This window comes from Takifugu flavidus, chromosome 12 (genome assembly GCF_003711565.1).
Source record: "Takifugu flavidus isolate HTHZ2018 chromosome 12, ASM371156v2, whole genome shotgun sequence".
NCBI classification, from domain to species: Eukaryota; Metazoa; Chordata; class Actinopteri; order Tetraodontiformes; family Tetraodontidae; genus Takifugu; species Takifugu flavidus.
This window is the reverse complement of record NC_079531.1, coordinates 15,383,718-15,406,339: the sequence shown is the minus strand read 5'-3', so window position 1 is coordinate 15,406,339 and position 22,622 is coordinate 15,383,718. Positions and strand designations below refer to the sequence as shown.

The 22,622-nt window shown below is 45.9% G+C and overlaps 1 protein-coding gene across 11 annotated transcripts; it reads left to right on the top strand.

Annotated features, from left to right (window-relative positions):
- Positions 1-1,646: 1,646 nt before the first annotated feature.
- Positions 1,647-22,057, top strand: trip12 (thyroid hormone receptor interactor 12). 11 transcript variants are annotated; one of them, XM_057050573.1, is made up of 43 exons: positions 1,647-1,789; positions 3,664-3,810; positions 3,962-4,087; positions 4,312-5,090; positions 5,350-5,455; positions 7,494-7,630; positions 7,888-7,971; positions 8,151-8,246; positions 8,328-8,479; positions 9,191-9,226; positions 9,315-9,410; positions 9,494-9,586; positions 9,670-9,831; positions 10,128-10,196; positions 10,325-10,490; positions 10,918-11,035; positions 11,260-11,416; positions 11,513-11,539; positions 12,902-13,055; positions 13,141-13,369; positions 13,514-13,632; positions 13,766-13,973; positions 14,176-14,276; positions 14,514-14,688; positions 14,824-14,965; positions 15,074-15,265; positions 15,342-15,493; positions 15,586-15,743; positions 15,834-15,907; positions 16,020-16,219; positions 16,557-16,684; positions 16,811-16,962; positions 17,042-17,184; positions 17,275-17,431; positions 17,529-17,627; positions 17,716-17,830; positions 18,323-18,477; positions 18,635-18,799; positions 19,695-19,859; positions 19,938-20,051; positions 20,129-20,223; positions 20,307-20,410; positions 20,511-22,057. In XM_057050573.1, the coding sequence occupies exons 2-43, from the start codon at positions 3,713-3,715 to the stop codon at positions 20,705-20,707; spliced, it is 6,195 nt and encodes a 2,064-aa protein (XP_056906553.1). In that variant the 5' UTR covers positions 1,647-1,789; positions 3,664-3,712; the 3' UTR covers positions 20,708-22,057. The 11 variants fall into 11 exon arrangements, with proteins under 11 accessions (XP_056906553.1, XP_056906557.1, XP_056906556.1 ...); XM_057050577.1 differs by having other exon boundaries at positions 9,494-9,592; positions 12,986-13,055; XM_057050576.1 differs by having other exon boundaries at positions 9,494-9,592; positions 12,983-13,055.
- Positions 22,058-22,622: the final 565 nt, after the last annotated feature.

Genomic DNA, 22,622 nt, shown 5'->3' with positions numbered 1-22,622 from the left:
CCTCTCTAGGTTCTCCTCCACCTCTCTAGGTCCTCCTGCACCTCTCTAGGTTCTCCTTCACCTCTCTAGGTTCTCCTCCACCTCTCTAGGTCCTCCTCCACCTCTCTGGGTCCTCCTCCACCTCTCTAGGTTCTCCTTCACCTCTCTAGGTCCTCCACCTCTCTAGGTCCTCCTCCACCTCTCTGGTCCTCCTCCACCTCTCTAGGTTCTCCTTCACCTCTCTAGGTCCTCCACCTCTCTAGGTCCTCCTCCACCTCTCTAGGTCCCCCTCCACCTCTCTATGTTCTCCTCCACCTCTCTAGGTTCTCCTCACCTCTCTAGGTCCTCCTCCACCTCTCTAGGTTCTCCTCCACCTTTTTAGGTCCTCCTCCACCTCTCTAGGTTCTCCTCCCCCTCACTAGGTTCTCCTCCACCTCTCTAGGTCCTCCTCCACCTCTCTAGGTTCTCCTCCACCTCTTTAGGTCCTCCTCCACCTCTCTAGGTCCTCCTCCACCTCTCTAGGTCCTCCAGCACCCACAGTACCCCTCTCTGGTGTAAACCATGCTGCAGCTCACAAATGCCTCTACCACTCGTTCCCTTTATTAAGCTTGTATCGTGATGTAGACCACATCCCTAATAAGCCAGCTGTAGGGGCTGTTGCGTCTTCCCGATGAGTGTTGTGTGTCCGCGGGACGTCTCTGACATGTGTTACCATTACATTACACTTTATGCCCTGAGCTCTCCAGCCACCAAAGGGATCGCTGAGCTCTTCCCTGGCAACTGTCCTCTCCATCCCTGGTACTTTCCCAGGATCTCATGTTCTTTCTTCCTGGTTTTGCTATGATTTGTGCCACTGTGTTTGCATAAGTAACCCAACAAAGAGGAACTGGGGAAACTGGTGTGTGATGGAAAATGAGAGGAAGCAAGAGATCAGGAGAAATTCTGTCACATTATATTTGCTCTTTTAAAAAATTGTTTGGGTGTCTTTATTTCCTGGGTGAAGTCACAAGAGTGGTGGGTGTGAATACACATATATGGCTTTTTAAAAAAAAACAAAAAACAAAAATTTTTTTTAAAGACATTACACCAGCTTTTATGTGTTTGGTAATGCTATGTGGCGCCATCTGCTGGTGACACGAATAAATGTCCAGATCACAGACGTCTCTCAGTTTTCAATTCAGTTTTTTCTCTCATCTGCAGGTTGTTAAATTAAAATGTTCTGTTGTCAGTAAACGAAACAGTTGAAAGGTAAAAGGAGTGGCACCGTGTCTGAGAAGGAAAGATCTTTAATCCTCTCAAGTCGTTGGGAATTCCAGAAGGATAGTGACCAAAACCAGAAAAAAGGGCAAAAGCAGGCAGGAAATGTGAAAACGTCCATCCCAAAATGTGGATTTGAACCTTGTTGAGGCCTGTAAAACCCATTTGTCCGGCGTGTTTGTTTTGCACTTTCCTGGACAATGAGATGAAATGTTAACAGGATAGCCTAAATATCTAAATATATATAGCTCTGATCACGACATATTTTATATATGATCATATTCAAAGTATATATTCTTAATGTATAAATGCTCCATGAAGCCTGGCAGTCACTATCGGCAGATTGTCGCACAGCACAAAGAACCGTCGCAAAAATAAATAAAAAATGCTGTCACTGATGATAAAATCACAAAAAAGTAGTCCCTCTGCCGATGAAAGCGGCGGATGAATATTGCAGTTGTGGGCCTTCAGCTGACGTGAAAGTAGCGAGAGGGTAAAGAGAAAGAAGGAGCTGATGTACTGTCTGTTACAACTACAGCACTGGATCAAATAGGTAACAACATGTCTCGAAAGGCTTTTTATGGGGGGGTCAGTGGTGTCCTGGACCTTCAAGGCTATTCTCATCGAAATGTATCAATAGGATACCGATTTAGTGAAAATATCCCGAGTCCCGTTCCCCTTGTTTTTGTGTCTGTGAGGTCTCAGCGGCTATTTCTTTTTGCTAGTTAGTGAACATGCTAACAGTTAACCAGACAACTTGATCAATTTCAAACAAACGTGACGAATTTGAGGTCCAACAAGTGAATCCATGAGCTGCGACAACGCCGTGAAATCCACGAGTCCCATTGGTTATTATTCCCCAGGACTAAAAGCCAGTTTAATTAGCTCGCATGGTAAAGGTTAGGCTTGGGCTCTTGTTTTATTTGACAACGTTCAACGGCAGCTACGTGTCTGCCTGGTAGCAGCTAATTTGGCGTGTTAGTGGATCGTTGCCAAGTGTTTGTCTATCCGAACCGGATTCCAAGAGTCACAGTCGGGTGTTTTCCGAGCGGCCAAGTAGGTATTTTCGGTGCTCTGCCATTTGTGAAAGAACGATCATTAAACGCTTTCTCCATCGTATGTGGCTAAGCTAGCATTAGCTGTCTCGTAATTAGCCTGGAGTCTTCTCGTTTTAGTAAAGGTTCTGCGGCGCCTCACACTATGTGTTGGTTTGACCCAGGCCTAGACGGGGTTTGGGTTTAATTTGCGCCTTGTTTGTTAATTATCTGCGTTTGTCACCTTAGGTAACCCGGGCTAAAGCATAAAGCAGCTATCCTGTGAGAGGCCTTTAAGCCATCTTAGAAATCTAAGCGGACCTGATATGTAGCTATGGTTTGTTAGCTATAATTGTCTACTCATCAGTTGCTTTGACAGTTGCTGACCGATACGAAAACCTAGTAAATACATGCCCATATGGCTCGTTAGCTGTATATTTAATCGGACGACAGTTCTGGCGAGGTAAGATAAAGGAGTCTACATGTGTATTTTTCCACTTAATCTTGTTTTGTCCGTGGGTGCTATAATTCGTTAAAATCGTCACTCCGACGCTGCCATTTTAAACGTGTGGCATGTTTTAGGTAAACACAAAAGTATTTTTCCTTTTTTAAAGCAGACATCGCGTCTCGGTGCAACAGACGAGAGGGAATCAATCGAGAATGTAATAAGGCTTCAAAGAAGGAAGCTGTTCGGATTCTGCGGTGGTGTCGGGCAGCTAAACTGGTTGTCATACTGGCACAACTGCGCACGATGGCCAGGAACCCTTTAAATGTCCTGCCATCGCCGAATTCGCTACTCTGCGGTCACAGACATTGTTTTCCTTCGCGAAACATTCCTTTGGAACGATTTTTCGTCCGGACATAACGCCACCGTGGTTTCGTAAAACTCCTGCTAGCATGGCGGCGGCTAAGCTAGCGGCTCGGTGGTGGAAACCTACGTCAGAAATTTCGGGGGGTTTTGTAAATCCCGGCAATAAAAACACGACAAAGTCGCGCTTATGATGCGGCAGCAGCCGGGTTTATTCGGCCCTTTTTATTCTCGACGTTTACCCAGTGTTAATGTGCTAGTTTTCGGAATAAACCAGTGAGACAAGGACAAGGATGCGCTGTCAGGGTAGGCCTAAAATGGCTGTGAAAGCTGGCCCACAGTGGCGTATTTTTATAGCCAGTGTTGTTGTTATTGCTGTTTGGAGTCGACTTTGTGGATCAGGTGATGGATCCAGTCAGCTCCTTGAGTTTAAAAGACCCTAATAATTGTCTTTCCGCCTCCTTACTGGCCTTGGTATAAAGTGCTGCAGCTGACACACACACACATTTATATATTTAATTTGATCTTTTTTTCCAGTCAATTATGTCGTCTGCCTTCAAACTGCATTGTTTCTGTCTTCCACAGTGAATGGTAGTATCTAGAAAGGGTATGTCCCTTCAGGAGAGAGGTGCCAATGTCCAACCGGCCTAATTCCAATCCAGGGGGGTCACTGCGCCGTTCACAGAGGAACACTGCTGCGACCCAGCCACAAGACCACACAATCACCGGAAGGTAAGGCCACCCCGAGAGCCCGGCGCCACCCCGAGAGCCCGGCGCCACCCCGAGAGCCCAGCGCCACCCCGAGGGGCGTGTGGGGCGCGGGGCTTTGCTGCGAGCCCGCCGTGTCACCGTCTCACTTCCCTCTGAATCTCTGACCCCACAGGTTGCAGTCGGAGCAGGTAAAACATAAAACAAATTCCCCTCCTGAAGGTAGAAGACCTAATTCTAAGGCTTCCAAAGCCACAGCCAGCTCAGCCACTGGCCAGTCCAAAGGCCACAGCTCAAAAAGGTACTCCTTCCCTCTGTTTCCTGTTTAATCTCTACACATATTTCCGTGTGTGTTGGGGGAGTTTCTTAATTCACCCGCATCATTTACGATAAGATCAATTTTTAAAAGTTTCGGTTTCAATTTAAGTAACTATGTTAAATGGACCTTTTTTTTCAAACATGTCCCATGATGCTCACTTTCCTTTTTCCGTTTGTGTGTGTGGTGTTTGTCTCCTTCCACGACAGAAGCGGTCTCGCACTGTCCATAGCTTCATTTGCATTGCAAGACGAGCCAGAGGCCGCAGGCACATCCATAGAAGACCGTTTGGGCCACCAGTCCAAAGCCGAAACAGCCAGAGCCCTGAAGAGAAGCGAAGCCGCTGACAAAATTAGCAGCTTTGGACCCGCTCCTTCGAAGAAGTTCAAATCGCTTCCACCACCTGAGGACAAACGCTCAGAGACCAAGAAAGTTTCAGCAAAGTCCAAGAAGAGATCTCTCACTCCAGAACCTCCTGGGTTAGGCCGAGGCCAGAGCAAGACTAACCGGGCCACTGGGGCCTCGCCTGTCCAGAAACGGAAGAAAACAGATTCTGTCCCCAGCCAAAGTATCACCGCTGGGTCCCTCCAAAATCATACTGAGGGGAGAACTGTTAAACCCTCCAAACTGGCTTCTAAATTAGCCACCTCAGCCAAAGCTGGGTGTAACACCGTGACAGACTCTTCCTCCTCTGTATCCTCCTCTTCCTCTACCACGGGCACCAACAGCACCGCCACGCTAGGAGCCCGAGTGAAACAAGGAAAGGATCAGACTAAAGCCCGGCGCTCTCGCTCAGCATCCAGCCCCTCTCCACGCCGTAGCACCCGCGACAAAGAGCTGGTCAAAACAGCCAGCTCTTCAAAATTTGAGTGGGCCGCCCGCTTCAATCCCAAAGTCAACCTGCCAAAACCCAAACTCTCATTACCCGGATCCTCCAAAAGTGAGACCTCTAAACCAGGGCCTTCAGGACTACAAGCTAAGCTAGCAAGTAAGTCCATGAGTGCTGGAGTTTTCTTAAGAAAACTCCATTAATTCGTCCATTCAATTGTAGGAAAGATCAGCACCAGTGGTCAAACTGTTGAAATGTCAGGTTTAAGTCCAACTGGCTGCACTTAATGCGCATTCTGAAACAAAAATCTTGATTTAGGCTGATGGTAGCGGTCCACATGACGGATACGCTTGTGTACAGTTGGATTCTCACGTCACATTATGTGTCCTCAGCCTGAATTTCTGTTTTGTCACCTCAGGTTTGAGAAAATCTACAAAGAAGCGCAGCGAGTCTCCTCCAGCAGAGCTCCCCAGCTTTCGGCGGAGCACACGCCAGAAGACCACGGGCTCCTGTGCCAGCACCAGGTAGCCGCATCATTAGAATTGTTGCGTTTACTTTGCAGATCCCACAACTCTAAAGTCGGCTATCGTGTTAATAGTGCAGCTAAAGATAAAATGGAACTGTTACAGGCTTTGTAATTCATAGAAAAAGCAGCTTGAGACTCATTTAGACCTACAGGAGACAACCTTCTGTCTCCACAGCTGCTCTTCCTCGACCTTCCCTCATCACTTGTGCAGTTATCTAACAGGCCAGGAACACTTCTACTGGCACAAAAGTGTCAGAACCTTTTGGAATTTCATGGATTTCTGCCTTCATTGGTCAGAAAATGTAGCCTGATCATCACCAAAGTCAAATATCAGCCAATGTGCCTTAAACAAGAGAGAAATTCTCCTTTGTCGTGTCTTTGAGAGCAGCCATTTATTTCATTGGCCATCAAAGCACATAGTGCTCATGGAAAATGACCTTTCAAAAAGCGGAGGTGAGCGTTGCCGCTCTTCTTGTTAAGAAAATGAATTTGGAGGTGTGGAACAAGAGCTAATGTGAATGATAAAGTCCAGCTCTTTGAGTTTGCACCACACAGGAAGTGTCCGCTCATCTGAGAGCCGCTTCAAGTGTTCCAGAGTGATTTGAAAGACTATAAATTCACCGGTCCGCAGGTACAGCAGCTAAACAATCCCCAAAGGGAGACATTTTGGGACGGTGGCTACTGTACCATGAAGCACACCTCAAATGACCCCCAGAGCACAACAATGATCCATTTATGAGGTACACAAAGGAGCCAAAGTGACTGCTAAAGATGTGCGCGTTTGAGTCTACACCAAACATTAAACAAGCAGGGCGTTTATGACGGGACATCATAAAGGAAGCCAGTGTTTACTAAAAGAGCGCTGCTGCACGTCTCAAGTTTGCAACGGAGCACAAAACGGTCTGTGGACAGATGAAAGCAGGGCTGAGTTATTTGGAAAGAACACAGCTCTGCGTCTGGGGTAAAAAGGGCAGTTTATACCATCAGGAGATCCTCGCCCCAAGTGTAAAATAAGGTGGAGCAAGAAAGAAAAGGAACCGGCTTTGCTACAGCAGGAAATGGCAAGAACGAGCAAGTCCAGGTAGAGAATAGCTAAACAAAATCCACCTTTTTATGGAGGATCGGGTCAAATCCCAGACGTCACCCCAGGGGAGACGCCGTACACGAGACGTCCGAGCAGTAGGATGCAGGTCTGCCAGGAAGAGGGGCTAAAGCTCCATTTGAACGATGTGCAGGTCTGATTCACAGCTACAAGAAGGTTGAGGTTCTTCCAGCCCCACTGGACTTCTCTCGGCTATTTTCTTCAGATGCGTCTGAATTCACTACTTATTCCCCATATAAAGTTCTAATCCGGTCACTGGGGGATTTTTGAAGCACTATGGTGCTCTTAATTATTAATTGAACATTAACATTATGTTTAGCTGCTTGTGTGCAACCACAAAGGATGATCACCTCCTGGTTAGGGAGCATCTGTTCTCCATTTCACAGTGTTAATGAGATACACCGTTGAGCTGCTTCCTATAATATTCTGCGATGCTATGACGGTGTTTAAAACGTGCCGGCCGAATGTGCCAAACTGGATTTCCAGCTTATCGGTGAGCACACTCACCGCAACGACTCTAGTGGGTAGGGGATAGGGAGTAGGGAACAAGTGTGTGATTCAGACACAGCTTTAGCCACAACTTGTGTTGAGATTAGGCCACGTTCTGGGGCAGCAGAAGTCTGTTCACAGTGAAACATGGCCAAAATCCTCCAGTTTTATTCAGATTTGAATAGAAAACATTCATTTGATGTAAAATATAAACAAATGTGCCATGCGGCGTACTTACTGTGCTATTTTAGCGCATTATTTGCTCTATTTAAGCCCCTCTGATTATCCATTTTATCAGCTACGTTGCCTCTTAACTTAAAAGCAAAGTTTTTTAAATGTATTGTTGAAGTGCACCATACTCACCTAAAATGGGGAATATATAGGAAATAATTGTGTCACAGTAAAAACAGAAATAAAACTCCAGCGTTTCCTTTGTGTTTGTTAGTCGGCGGGGCTCAGGCCTGGGCAAGCGTGGGGCAGCCGACGCTCGCCGACAGGAAAAAATGGCTGATTCAGACAACAACCAAGATGGGGCCAACTCCTCGACTGCTCGCACCGACGAGGCATCGCAAGGAGCTTCAGGTATTGTTTTGGTTGTCTTGGCGACATGGAGGGAACTCATAAACGGCGTATCCCTCCTCTTCATGCTGACGCGCCACTGACGGAACGTAAAACTCACTTTTAGAGCATCCTCTCGAGGATATAAAAAGAACCGTCGCAGCATTTTCCCAACGCACGGGGAAGCAGCGATATCTGCGGTTCCGTTTATTCGGGTCGTCTTGTGTTTACCGAGAACGTTTGCTTCTGTTTTTAATTTTTTAATTTTTTTGTGCACTCAGCTTCCAGCTCAGTTACCGGAGCGGTGGGCATGACCACATCTGGGGAGAGCGAGTCTGATGACTCTGAAATGGGAAGACTTCAAGGTATTTCACGACACGATCCCTTATTATTGTCTGTCAACCCAATAAAGCTGTTTAAATTTTAGGCGCTGGGCTAAGAAACTAGTTATTTAAGTTTTCCTTGATTAATTTATATCTATAAGTTGAGCATAAAAGGGTGACCTCAGGATATTTGTTATTTATATTTGTTTTATTCTCTGCAGCCCTGCTGGAAGCCAGGGGTCTCCCACCACACCTCTTTGGGCCTCTGGGACCACGCATGTCACAGCTGTTTCACAGGACCATTGGAAGTGGGGCCAGTACGTTCAACCATCTGATACAATTGATGTCGCCGTCCTTTTTTCCACCCCCGACTGAATAAACAACGTCTCCCGTTGCAGGTTCCAAAGCCCAACAGCTACTTCAGGGCCTCCAGGCCACCGGTGATGAGTCTCAGCAGCTCCAAGCTGCCATTGAGATGTGCCAGCTGCTGGTCATGGGTAATGAGGAAACGCTTGGGGGCTTCCCTGTCAAGAGTGTGGTACCTGCTTTGGTTAGTTTCATTTCCATCGCACCATTTATCTCCTACGAGGGACACGGTCCGACAGGGTTTTCTGTCCTTTCAGGTACACAACTGCTCTCACCTGGGTTTTCTGTCTGATCTGGTGGATCCCAGGTGAAAGCAGTTGCATTAATGCAATGATGTAGTCTTCACATTAGCGTATATACATTCATAAAACTGTCCCAGCCATCTCGGATCCCCTGGAGTTTGAAAAGCATCTGAACTGGTGATGTAGGCAACGGTTCCTTTCTTTCAGCCCCGACAAACACACAGAACAAAGACACTTGTATCGGAATGCTGTTTGATTTAATTACAGCTCAGCATTCGGCACAATAATACCACTCAGACTCCACATCAGAGGGGATCTCACCTGGCCTCGCAACACAAAAAGAATAATCAAAATAATACAACAGCCTTCCATCCCTTCAGGACAGAAACATCCAGAGTCTCTGTGGGACTAATAAAGGATTCTTCATCTGCTACCGTCATACATAGTTTTTTCCTTTGACATTTGTTGATCCGGTCTACCTGATAGCACGCAAAACCCTGCTAGACGACGCCCCTCTGAGAATGTCCACCCTTGCTGTGTAATGTACAGTTGTTGTACAATGCCTGACATGTGTTGGTTGACTTTAACTTCATGCTACACAAACTTAAGTATTGCACTGTTGATCATGTAGTCGCTCTCACCTGTTTTCACAGATAACACTGTTACAAATGGAGCATAACTTTGATATTGTGAGTATAAAATCTTGACTATAACAGTTGCCCTTTGTTTAACTTGTAAAGATGTGTAATATTATTGTATACTCTTCCCCACCTGCAGATGAATCATGCCTCTCGTGCCCTCACGTACATGATGGAAGCACTCCCTCGTTCTTCTGCTGTTGTTGTTGATGCTATTCCTGTGTTCCTAGAGAAGGTAATATGAAGACCTAATCGCTGCCTTAATTGAGGTAATTGCGCTTGGATGTGTTCATATTTTGTGCTCTCTCTTTGGCCCAGCTTCAGGTCATTCAGTTCATTGACGTAGCAGAGCAGGCGCTGACGGCTTTAGAGATGCTGTCAAGGCGACACAGCAAAGCCATCTTGCAGGCTGTGAGAGTCCGTCTTTCTCGTCTCTTAAACTTTACTGTCATAAGGTCACAACAGCGATTCTAACGAGTTATCGCCTGTCACAGGGTGGACTAGCTGACTGTCTCCTGTACCTGGAATTCTTCAGCATCAACGCTCAGCGAAATGCATTGGCCATTGCTGCAAACTGCTGCCAAAGCATCACCCCAGACGAGTTCCACTTTGTTGCTGATTCCCTACCGCTGTTGACTCAGAGGCTGACGCACCAGGTGTGTTCATTGTAGTAAAATGCCGGCAACATCTGTAGGAATTTTCTCTTTTTCCGGTTTCCACCCAGTGTCCTCGCCGTCCTGTGATTGTGGGCCCTGCTTTGATCCTTCTCCCATTTATTGTGCCCTCTAAATTGTATTGCCATACGCAAGGGATGAGCAGATGTCAAATATTCTTTATGATTGAATTTCATTTCCGTCCTGTAATCTGTTAATTTCAGATTTACAAATTAAATTTGGATTAAATTGGCTAGTATCGTGGCTCTAAGTGACCTTCTGACCCTCTTTTTTTCCAGGATAAAAAATCTGTAGAAAGCACTTGTCTCTGTTTTGCCAGACTGGTGGATAACTTTCAACACGAAGAGGTTTGTAGTTCAAAGTCTTTGATTTCTTTCTGCCTGTGTATAGACTTTGATATTTCAGGAATCATCATTTGTGCGTCGGCTCCTCTGAAGTTTGCCGCCACTTCATGCACGTACTTGTTCTTCCACAGAACCTTCTGCAGGAGGTTGCGTCACAAGACCTGTTGACCAACATCCAGCAGTTGCTGGTAGTGACTCCTCCAGTGCTCAGCTCGGGAATGTTCATTATGGTTGTACGCATGTTTTCCCTTATGTGCTCTAATTGTCCCTGTCTGGCAGTCCAACTTATGAAGCAAAGTAAGTCATTTTTTTTTCTTCCAAAACCTTTTCCATTTACCGTTTTGTTGTATTCTGTCTTCTGGGCTTTTTGAGCAGTGGTTTTTCCAGTCTCGGGTCAACCTGCCATCTTATATGGAGCAAATTACAGTTGTGCGAACAAAAGTGAAACCAAGTTCCAACAGTTGGTTTAATTTCACTACAGACCAGAGCTCATGCAGGGCCAAAGCCCACCACTAATGATGTTTTTCCACATTTGTCACTGTTCTGCATAATCGGTCTTTCAATGATGTTTTCTCTTAAATTATATCAGCTGTATCTCTTCAGGGCCACACGGGCAATTTTGTGCCTGTGATATTAGCGAGTAGCTCTCACCTTTAACGTCTGCTGTAACCTTTGAGGTCTCTTTTTAAAATTTCTAACTAACGGAATTATTTCTTTTAATCAGACATCGCAGAAACTCTGCGTTTTCTCTTATGTGGTGCATCAAATGGCAGCTGTCAGGAGCAAATTGAACTTGTACCTCGGAGCCCCCAAGAGCTGTATGAATTGACTTCCCTTATATGGTATGTTTTTTGTTGTGTATCTGATTGATTAAAATTTATCTTGCCAAATATGTGAAGTGCCCTTAAATTATATTCGTTTAACTAAACTGCAAATTTTAACTAAGTTCTTATACATCTTTAATGTAATTTGGTCATTTGTTTGGAAATATCTCACAATCTTCCTCTGGTGATGAAGCTTTTAATCGAAACACAAATTTCATGTATTTTAAATTGTCATTCCACAGTGAGCTGCTGCCTTGCTTGCCTAGAGAGGGCATATTTGCAGTGGATTTAATGCTAAAGAAGGGCAGCGCACAAGCAACAGAGGGTGCAATCTGGCAGTGGCGGGATGACCGAGGACTCTGGCATCCTTACAACCGCATCGACAGCCGGATCATTGAGGTATACGCGCAACTAAGCTGCTGCGCCCATATTTTAATGGCGTAAATAAGTATGGACGCACAATGTTTTTATTGGCCGATGTTGGTCTTTTTTCAGATTGGCATCGGTCCGCTGAACAGAACTGTAAGCCCATATAAACAACCAATGATTGTTTTAATGCACCACTGTATTTTTGTTCATGCTGAGTGAGTTTGTGCAAGTGACATAGAGCAGGGGATTGTGGGTAATGTCGAGGGGCAAAGGGAGAAACGTCAGGTGTCGTATATTTTCTGCTAGTTGGGATGGTTTGCTCAGTCTGTAGGACACCGAGGGGAGGAGGCTCGCAGTGCAAGAGTGATGGTGTGCATGCTGCGCTGCACATGAATAAGATGGGTCAAAATGCCTTGAAATTTGATTAGGAAGGAGGCAAATTTTATACCCAACAACCGTATTGTGTTTAGACTGGACGTAGTTTACTTGATCATGACAATACAAGCGAGGTTACTTGGTAACCTGCTAAGTTTAGCAAAAATATAGTGGGGCAAAATTTCTGACAATTTGATCTAGGCTATTTTATAGAGGAGGGTTATACTAAACCTCCAATTCCATAAATATTTGCCGCAGTCTGTTAGAAAACCTTTTTTAATGGTCACTCTAATGTGTGACATTGAAACTGAAACCTTTTAAAATAAAGCTTTAAGCAGGTTCTTGTGGTGTCCTATTCAGCGTCTACTAAAATGGGATTAAGAACAGATTTTTGGACGCCACAGTTGTTGGGGCTGACGCCTCACAGCAGGAGTATCAGGGGTCCGAATCTCTCTGGGGCCAGGGGCCTGTCTGTGTGGCGGCTGCATGTTCTCCCCATTTAAACGTTTTTTCCTTTCCGGGTACCCCGGCTTCGTCCCACAGTCCAGAAACATGCATTTGGGCATATGTGAGATGGTGGTGCTATATTGAACGTGCGAATGGTCGTTTGTTTCTACATGTCAGTCCTGCGATGAACTAGCGCAGCTGTCCTTATTTTTAGCTTTTCCTAGGACTGCATAGCTGCTTAGTGCCAGTCCATTAAGTTTCCTTCACATTGTGCATGTGGTAATGCTCTCACTTCCACTGACAACACGTCTCAACTGTTGACTTTTCAAATGATGAAACGATCTGATCATAGTCATCCAAGAGAGTTCCCCCTCTCGTTATCTTTCACTGATCATTCAGTGGTATCCTCCCAGGTTTTAAGGACGCGTTTGCCGATTCTTGACCGGAAACAAATTAACCTCCTTTCCACAACCACAGTATATGTTTTCCACCCTGGTTATTTAAGTGCTGAGAAGCTACTTACCACATCAGCTAGTGTTAATAAGCCGAACCACATTCATCACTGCAGTAATTATCCGTTTTTGGTCAATTGTGGTGACATTTTGTGGCTGGGCAGAGTACCTATTACCCATCCATTTCTGGCATATATCCAATGCTGATGTTGGGTGTATTGATAATGACCTTATCCTACAGACGGCTCATCAGAATGGGGAGGATGAGATCAGTTTGTCCACCCTTGGCCGTGTGTACACCATTGACTTCAACTCTATGCAGCAGATCAATGAGGACACCGGAACTGCACGTGGGATCCAGAGGAAACCTAATCCTCTTGTCAGTCCCAATTCAGGTAGTACAAACTTTCTAAAGTTTGCAAAGTTGTGTGTTGCAAATTGCTTTGGCACATGTTGAAAACTCGCACTCTCTGTCCGTAGGGAGTCACCAGGAGATCCGTCGAGAAGATGCACGGGCTAATTTGATGAAGGAGGACCCAGAGCTGGCAAAGTGCTTTATTAAGACACTATTTGGAGTCTTGTATGAGGTGTACAGCTCATCGGCTGGCCCCGCTGTCAGACACAAGTGCCTTAGAGCCATCCTCAGGATCATTTACTTTGCTGATGCAGAGCTGCTGAAGGATGTGCTGAGGAACCATGCTGTGTCAAGGTATGGGTTCAGGCCCACAATAATAGGCAATACGCATGTCCAAAGCAGGACCTAAACATTGTCTTTAGCTATGAATCAAGGAAACGGGATTACTGCTGACGTTTCTTTTAAACCTTGCTTCTTGTGTCTGTTTTGTTTCTGTAGTCACATTGCCTCCATGCTGTCCAGCCAGGACCTGAAGATTGTAGTTGGTTCTCTGCAAATGGCTGAGATCCTCATGCAGAAGCTGCCCGACGTGTTCAGCGTGTATTTCAGAAGAGAAGGTATCAACTTGATCTCATGTATCTCATATACAAGCTTGACATTTTGGCAGATGTTGGCAAAGGAAATGTCCATGAGGCAAAAAGGTTTGACTTTTAAGAACCTTGCAGCCTTCGTTTCTGTGTGACGTTACAGGTGTGATGCACCAAGTGAAGAACCTTTCAGAATCGGAGAGCATTTTCGTCACTAGTCCTCCAAAGGCTTGCCCTGGTAGTACAACCAGTTTGTGCACTTCCACCATCAGCACCTCGTCTCCCACACCTGCAAATAATAGAACCGCTGATCTCGGCTCGCCCAGCTTCCAGCACAGCGTGGATGACTCGTTGGACCTCAGTCCACAGGGGTGCGTATGTGGCCAATTCGGACCACGTTGTCGATTGTCGAAGTTCACACTAGAAACTAAGCCTATGAACAAATTGAGACAGGAGCTAATTCAAATGCATACAAGTGTAGCAAACAGGACAGCAGTCGCTCTTTTCATTATTACTTTGTTGCCTTTATCCCCATCTTTTAATGCAGTAATGTTTACGTTCTCTCTCAACCAGACGGCTGAGTGATGTCCTAAAGAGGAAACGGCTACCTAAAAGAGGCCCCAGAAGACCGAAATATTCTCCCCCAAGAGATGAAGATAAAGTAGACAATCAGGGTAAATATAAGAGCGCTAACCTGAAAGACTTTACACTGCAGTCAGAACAGTTATTGTGATTCCCTACACAACCTTTCAAAATAACTTCTGTTGTTTTTTCAGTAACTGTACATATGCATACATTTTTAATCAGATTATCATTGTTTAGTTGGAGCCGTTGGCTCAGAAAGGCATTTTGCAGCCTTCAATCAGATACTGTATCTTCATCTATCCTTTTTTTTTTTTTTCCCCCTCCAGCAAAGAGCCCCACGAATACTCAGTCACCCAAATCATCATTTTTGGCCAGTCTTAATCCCAAAACCTGGGGCAAGCTTGGTGCCCAAACTAATAATTCAAACTCGGAGCCTTCGCGTACAGTCGGCGTGAGTGGCTTGGCAAGGGTACCACCGAAGGACTCCATTTCAAATAACAGGTAACGTTTCTATTTTTGATAAATTATCCTGTGTTGTTAAACACGTGCTATTTATTCTAGTTCGTCAAAATCTAAAGTAATGTGTGTGAGATCAGTTTTAATCGGTGAAATGCTTGATCGCTTTGGTTTGTATAGAGACAAAATCAAGGCCTGGATTAAAGAACAAGCCAGTAAATTTGTGGAGCGCTACTTCAACTCTGAAAACATCGACGGGAGCAACCCTGCACTAAATGTACTCCAGAGACTTTGCACAGCTACAGAGCAACTCAACATACAGGTAATTTGCTCGCTAAACCACTCTGACATTTGTAAACTACAAGATGAGCACAAATACATGTAAACGAGTGGCAAATACCTATGATGAGCTTTTATCCCCCCCTCCCAGGTGGATGGTGGAATGGAGTGCCTGGTGGAAATCTCCAGTATTGTGTCTGAGTCTGATGTATCCTCATTTGAGATCCAACACAGCGGGTTAGTGAAGCAGCTGTTGGTCTACCTGACGTCTAGTAGCGACAGGGATTTGCTCAGCCGTGATGTCCGGCTTAAAAGGTTCCTTCGTGTATTCGCCGGCTGTCCGGTGAGTAGCTTGAAACTTGTTATCACTTTATGTCAGAATGCCGATGGTTTATTTTATTATATGCTTTATTTTACAGGTCCCGGGGATGGAGCTGTCGGGTCGTTTAGATCCGTCAGACAATGGGCCATATCTGGCAGTGGTTCACAAAATGAACAGCTGTTTAAGTCAGATGGAGCAGTTCCCTGTCAAAGTGCACGATTTTCCCAGCGGCAACGGCAATGGCAGCAGGTGCGTGCGCTTGAAACGGACTTTATGTTGTAACTGAGTGAAATTTAAACGATTGAGACTAACCCATTTGCTTGTCTTCAACACATCTCCAGGGGTTCTCAGGCATTGAAGTTTTTCAACACACATCAGCTCAAGTGTCAACTGCAGAGACATCCAGACTGCGTTAATGTCAAACAGTGGAAAGGTGGTCCTGTGAAGATAGACCCCCTCGCACTGGTGCAAGCTATTGAGAGATATCTTGTTGTCAGAGGTGCGTTAAGTCGCGTGGAGGCGGTTTCCTCCCAGGCCTTTTACGATGAGGAGGGATTGCAGCAATAATCTGAGATGATGATTCTTGCAGGGTATGGCCGGATAAGAGAGGAGGATGAAGACAGCGACGACGACGGCTCAGATGACGAGATCGACGAGTCTCTCGTACGTCATGCACTCCCAAGTCACATGAAACCTCCCGCCTCTGTCTGAAGAGTGCAACATTAGAGAAATCCAGCAAACCAAAAATGTGATTTTTAACTGTGTTTCTTTTTAGGCTGCGCAGTTCTTGAATTCTGGAAATGTTCGCCACAGACTACAGTTCTACATTGGCGACCACCTGCTCCCGTACAACATGACAGTTTATCAGGCTGTGAGGCAGTACAGCCTGCAAGCCGAAGAAGAGAGAGAGTCAACTGATGACGAGGCGAACCCCCTCGGGCGCGCCGGCATCTGGACTAAAACACACACAATATGGTAAAAGCTCTTTTTAGTTAGTGACCGACTTTGAGTTCCACTCTGATTAGGGGTTCCTTTTAGTTTGAGCAGCGTCGTCATATATCATGCTCTTACTATCTCATTAGTAAGACGGCTGATTATTTGCTGTTGTTACTGTCCTGTTCACCAGTTTCATGGCGGCCTGATTCTCATTGTTGCTATCTGCTACTTTAAATGCTATAAGATCCCTGTATAAAGCCATATCTTTATTAGTTGTGCAAATTTTGGAATGTACCTAATCTTCAATGCAATAACCCCCTTTAAACTCTGGAGATGTGCGTATATTGTTTCTGATATTGAGATTTTTTCCCCCCAGGTATAAGCCTGTGAGAGAGGATGAGGATGGCAACAAAGACGCTGTAAGTGGAAAGAGGGGCCGAGCCCAGACTGCTCCCACAAAAACCTCACCTCGCAATGCCAAGAAACAGGACGAACTGTGGCACGGTAAGAACAAGCAAAACTGTAAGATATTAACCAAATAATCCTGCCTCTGCTTCATTTCTGCACTTTAAGATACCCTTAGTTTGAATCTTTTCATCTGTGTTAACCCCCCCCCCCCCTTTCTTGCAGATGGTGTATGTCCCAGTGTGATCAACCCATTAGAGACATACCTCACATCAGTGCCACCAGAGACCATAACCTTTGATGACCCCTCCTTAGAGGTGATCCTGCTGCTGAGGGTCCTGCATTCCATCAGTAGATATTGGTTCTACCTGTATGACGTGAGTAATTACATCTCTTTAATTTTGCTGAGTTCTCTTATAAAGGCCAATAAACTGACCAAGGTGTTCTGTTTGGCAGAATGCTGTGTGCAAGGAAATAATCCCCACTAGCGAGTTCATTAACAGCAAGCTGACAGCCAAAGCAAATCGTCAACTCCAAGACCCGCTGGTCATCATGACAGGAAACATCCCCACTTGGCTTATTGAGTTGGGAAAGACTTGGTAAAAGCTTTGTCCATTGGATCTTTTTAAAGGAACCATTTTTATGGGTTTACTAACGTTTCACCTCGATGATTGCCTTGTTCTCTGCAGCCCTTTTTTCTTCCCATTCGACACCCGCCAGATGTTGTTCTATGTAACTGCCTTTGACCGAGACAGAGCCATGCAACGCCTGCTGGACACCAACCCTGAGATCAACCAGTCAGACTCTCAGGACAGCAGAGTAGCACCACGGCTGGATAGAAAGAAGGTACAGCATTGAGCCGCTTCATTTCTGCTTCCAAAGGGATTCCAAATATAGTGTTCAGGCACCTGAATGGACGCTTTGTGTTTGCAATGCCTTTCAGAGGACGATAAACCGCGATGAGCTGCTTAAACAAGCCGAGTCTGTGATGCAGGACCTCGGCAGCTCCAGGGCCATGTTGGAGATTCAGTATGAGAACGAGGTACGAGGCCTTTGTGCAACTCCTACTCTCAACTGTTAAATTCTTTCTAACCATTTTCTTTCTCTCTCTAATCTGCGTCTTCTTTCAGGTCGGCACCGGGCTGGGTCCCACTCAGGAGTTCTATGCGCTTGTGTCTCAGGAGCTTCAGCGGGCCGACCTGGGCCTGTGGAGAGGGGAAGAGGTCACTCTGGCCAATCCTAAAGGTAGCCTTGATAGCACGTAACTCTCCTTTATTCACCGTACCAGTTGCAGGTAGCTCGCATATCAAAGAAGCATCTGGTCGTTTAAGTCGGAGAAACGCCGATATCATTCGGACTGATGCGTTTACATGCATTTGATTGGTCCAGTTCGAGTCGGACTGAGGCGATAATTAGTTCGTTGGAGTGTCGTGTAAATGTAGCGAGAGCCACTGCTCAGCCCTGAGGCTGCAGCACCCACCTCTGAGAGGAGCAACAGTGTCCAGCCTGCTGCCACCCATGTAGGGGAGGTTTAGCTTAATTGCTCTGCGCTCATGTAGGTAGAGGAGCCAGTGTCGGGCTGAGCTGTCTGCATGACAACAGAAGAAAAGGGAGCGCTGACGGTGGGATTAGAGGTTTAGAACTGTGACGGGGCAAGTTGACCACCCATAAAACAGCCGAAAATACTGCTTCACATATGTGGATTGTAAAACACGCTTGGGATGTCTGTCTTCTCAGGAAACCAGGAGGGAATGAAGTACATGTTCAGCACTAGAGGACTGTTCGCCGTTCCCTTTGGAAGAACAACCAAACCAGCGCACATTGCCAAAATCAAAATGAAGTTCCGTTTTCTGGGGAAGTTGATGGCCAAAGCCATTATGGACTTCAGACTGGTAACGCATTCTTGTCTTTGAATGACAGACTGGTAAAGTGATATCAATCGATAGGGCAGCTTATATATCCTGTAGTAATGACTTGATTTATGTTTCGGATGTTGGAGCTCATATGAATCATCTTTTCCCCCTGTCTCCGCTCTGCCGTATCTCTCAGTTGGACTTGCCCCTGGGGCTGCCCTTCTATAAGTGGATGTTGCGACATGAGATGTCTGTGAGCTCCCATGACCTGGTGAATATCGATCCGGGTGTAGCCAAGTCCATCCAGCATTTGGAGGATATTATACGCCAAAAGAAGATGCTGGAGCAGGACCGATCACAGGTCAGACTCCGTCTACACCACTTCTACGCTAGATTATATGTGTATCTGATGGAGGGAAATGCCCTTTCACTGGATTACTAGTTGTTAGTATCTACTTGAAACATTGAGAAAACCTTTTAGATGGTTCCAGATATAGCACTGACCCTCTAGCTTATGCATACCGTAAACATTATTGTTAGAGTAACAGTGTCAAATGAGGTTAAATGAAATCTGATCTGCTGGTGAGCAGCAACTCTGAATAATGGTTCAGACCACAGCTCCTCCTGGTAAATATGGGAAAATGGGCTGTGCAGTACGCAGGAACACACTTTCAGGCCTGCCCCGGCAAAACAAACGCATAAAACCGACAAAACAACTGGATACATGCACGTCTCATGACTCCCAGGACACGTTGGGCTGCTGCTCAGAGGCACTACGGCTGCTGATTGAGATTGAGTAGTTAAAAAGCTTCGGTTTGCATCATGTGACCCTTTCTAAAGATGACTGAGGCTAATGGGATAATTATTAGATTGACTAAACTGTTCCCAAACTGGAGCATTCTTAGTTACAGCAGCATTATAAACACACCCGGTACCACATAAGCACAGAACAATAGGAAACTATATATAGTTTTATGTAAAGGGTGACGAATAAACAGCTCTGAATATGACTCCAAACATAAGAAAAGATTTGACCACTGTAAAGTTTTGAATAGATTTAAGGAGCCATTCAAAGACATGAGAGCCACTGTGTTTAAAGAGGTTACAAAGTTGCCTAGAAGGGAGGAGTTAAAGGTCAAACAGGGTCAAAGTGGCCCCCGGTCTAATTTCCAGCACTGCCCCATGTTGCAGCGATGTTGTGTGTTAAGTGAAGGTTAAGCTTTAGTTGAGTGAGTTGATCTGTCTCCATGGCGCAGACGAGAGAGACCCTGCAACAGGCCCTGGAAAGCCTGAACATGAACGGATGCTCGGTGGAGGATCTGGGTTTGGATTTCACCCTTCCGGGATTCCCCAACATCGAGCTGAAGAAAGGCGGCAAAGACGTTCCAGTCACGATCTACAACCTGGAGGAGTACCTCAGGGTAACGGGATCGGTTTGCCTCCAGCTGGATTCCATAGTGCACCACTGTCGTGTGTTAACCTGGTTTCTTCTGCTGTAGTTGGTAGTTTACTGGACTCTGAATGAAGGGGTCTCCAGGCAGTTTGAGTCCTTCAGGGAAGGATTTGAGTCGGTCTTCCCGTTGCATCACCTGCAGTATTTTTACCCAGAAGAGGTAAATTGTGTGTGTGAAGGTTCAGAGCGTCGTTTCCGACATCCGTACATCTCCAGCTCCCATTTCCTCTCTTGCAGCTCGAACAGTTGCTGTGCGGCAGTAAATCCGAGACGTGGGACGTGAAAACGCTGATGGAGTGCTGCCGCCCGGACCACGGCTACACACACGACAGGTAGGGGGGCACAATGGAACGCGCCGCGGCGGGTTGCGATGTGGACTTGAGGGGCTGACGCGAGGGTGTGCTTGTCCGTCCAGTCGTGCTGTGCGCTTCCTGTTTGAAGTAATGAGCGGGTTTGACGCCGAGCAGCAGAGACTTTTTCTACAGTTTGTCACAGGCAGCCCCAGACTACCAGTGGGAGGTCAGTCCCACACACACACACCCACACACACACACGATTTGATCAATGACTTGTTCCTCAGTGTTCATTTTCTGACCCTCGCTCGCTCGCTCGCCCTCAGGTTTCCGGAGCCTGAACCCCCCCTTGACAATCGTCAGAAAGACGTTCGAGTCGACAGAAAACCCCGATGACTTCCTGCCCTCGGTCATGACGTGTGTGAACTACCTGAAGTTGCCTGACTACTCCAGCATAGAGACCATGCGAGAGAAACTGTTGATTGCAGCTCGAGAGGGCCAGCAGTCGTTCCACCTCTCCTGATCTCTCACGTCTCACATTCTCACATTCAAATGCCTTCTACAGCAACCGATGACATCAAATCATGACTTCCTTCTTAGTTTTTTGTAATCATATACATTAAGGCTACATGTATAGCCTTCTTGTTAGTGAAAGATGCTTGAGAAGCAGCTTAAGACTAAGACTCATATATATGTGTGTGTGTGTTTATATGCACACACACACACACATATATATACATATGCATTTATACATGTGTGTGTGCATACACGCGTATACTTGGCGTATACGCGTGTATGCATATGTATAAACGTATATCTATATGTGCTGCACCATCTAAAAAGATATTTCCATGACTCAGAAATTAAATTATAGAAAATAGAGTCAAACTTATATTAGTAGTAGTGTAATGATTAAAAGAAGAAAAAAAAAAGATGAAAACATTGGGTGACATTTTAAATTGCATTGCTATGTGATATTTAAAAAAGGGATGTCTCCTCTTTGTTGTGGTGAACAAAATGTGAGTGTTTGGGAACGGAGCGGGTCGGGCGGGGATCCATTGAGCACACTAGGTTTGTTTTAGCTCCAAAGATTATTTGTACAGACAAATTTGCAGACATTGCTAATTTGATAGAAGAGTTCTTTGTTTTAATGTCTTTCCCCTCTTTTGTCTGTTGGCACTTTGTTCTGTATAAACTGCCATTCTTTTTATTTGCCCCAGATTGTCCCCCCACCCACACACACCCACACACACACACACACACGCGTTGTTGGTTATGATTGTGGAAGAGTTGCAGTTGGTTTGATAAGGAGGTAATGAGCTCATTTTTTTTTCTCCTCCTCCCCAAGACGAGATTGTCCTGTTCTCCTTTGTATTCTACGGAGCTTCGACCCAGAAGCGTTTCAGTGTGTTGCTCTTTTTTCCTCCCCCCTCAGTTGTGTTTCGGTTCGGCTCTACCTGCCGTCTACGGCTGTCTTGGTAGACCAAGCTCTGAGTAACTCAACATAAAATGTAGCTGGTACAATAATTTGGCTGGTTGCATTTTATTTTTTTTCTGCAGCCAGAAAGCATTTCAAGTTCATTTATGGAATTGAAGCTATAGAAATTAGTTTCACACCCTGATTACTGTGGGAATGTCTGCTTTTTTAATCTCTACGGTCGTTATTTCTTGCTTTCCCCCCACCCCCTTTTGTTTCACACTGCGGGCTTGGAACAAACTGTGGTATGCACCTGCAGTCTGTGCCCAGGAGAGGGCGCCACTGTATATTCTCTTGGCGCAATTGTTAATGTTCTGGTTTCCAAGATCTGCAATAATTTACTGCATCAGGTTCATGTTTTTACCTGAAACATAAATAAAGTAACTGTTTGACTCATCTCTTAGTACTGGTCATCTAATTTCGGTGTCCCCCCCCCCCCCCCCCCCCCCACATGGGCAGTTCAGACAAACTCGTTTTATCAACACACATAAAACACACACTGGTTGTTTGATGACCGACTGTGACACTTAGCTTAATTAATTTGGCACATCTGCCTTCTCGCAACTGCAAAGGATGATGGGATACTTCACCAGGTTCAGGAAGCATCGGATGGCCATGACTTTTCCCAATGCATCATGGGACGCGATCCTCACTTATTGCCCCCGTTTCCTTCTCTGCCCGCCAAGGCCGAGGCGTTGAAAGCGTCGTTTAGTCCCGCTGGGTCTGTGCCGTTTAAGGGTTTGTCCTGGCCGCCTCCAAACACGCTGTGGCCGGACCCTCGTCCTAAAAACCTCATCTGGGTCTCAGAGCTTTGACCCGGTTCTGAGTCAGCGCTGCTAAACGTGTCCAACCCGTTGATGGCAGGAATCTTGTTGTACTGGTGCTGCTGGGCCTCAAGGTCGCCTTTGAAGCTGTGGGTCAGCCCAGTTCAACTGCCGCCCCGTCGGCCGGTTCCGGCCCA

Coding starts and splice junctions, on each gene's coding strand:
- trip12 (XM_057050570.1), top strand. CDS start 3,713: ATGTCCAACCGGCCTAATTCCAATCCAGGGGGGTCACTGCGCCGTTCA. Junction 4,088..4,311: donor AAAGGCCACAGCTCAAAAAG/GTACTCCTTCCC, acceptor CTTCCACGACAG/AAGCGGTCTCGCACTGTCCA. Junction 20,411..20,510: donor CCCCAGACTACCAGTGGGAG/GTCAGTCCCACA, acceptor GCTCGCCCTCAG/GTTTCCGGAGCCTGAACCCC.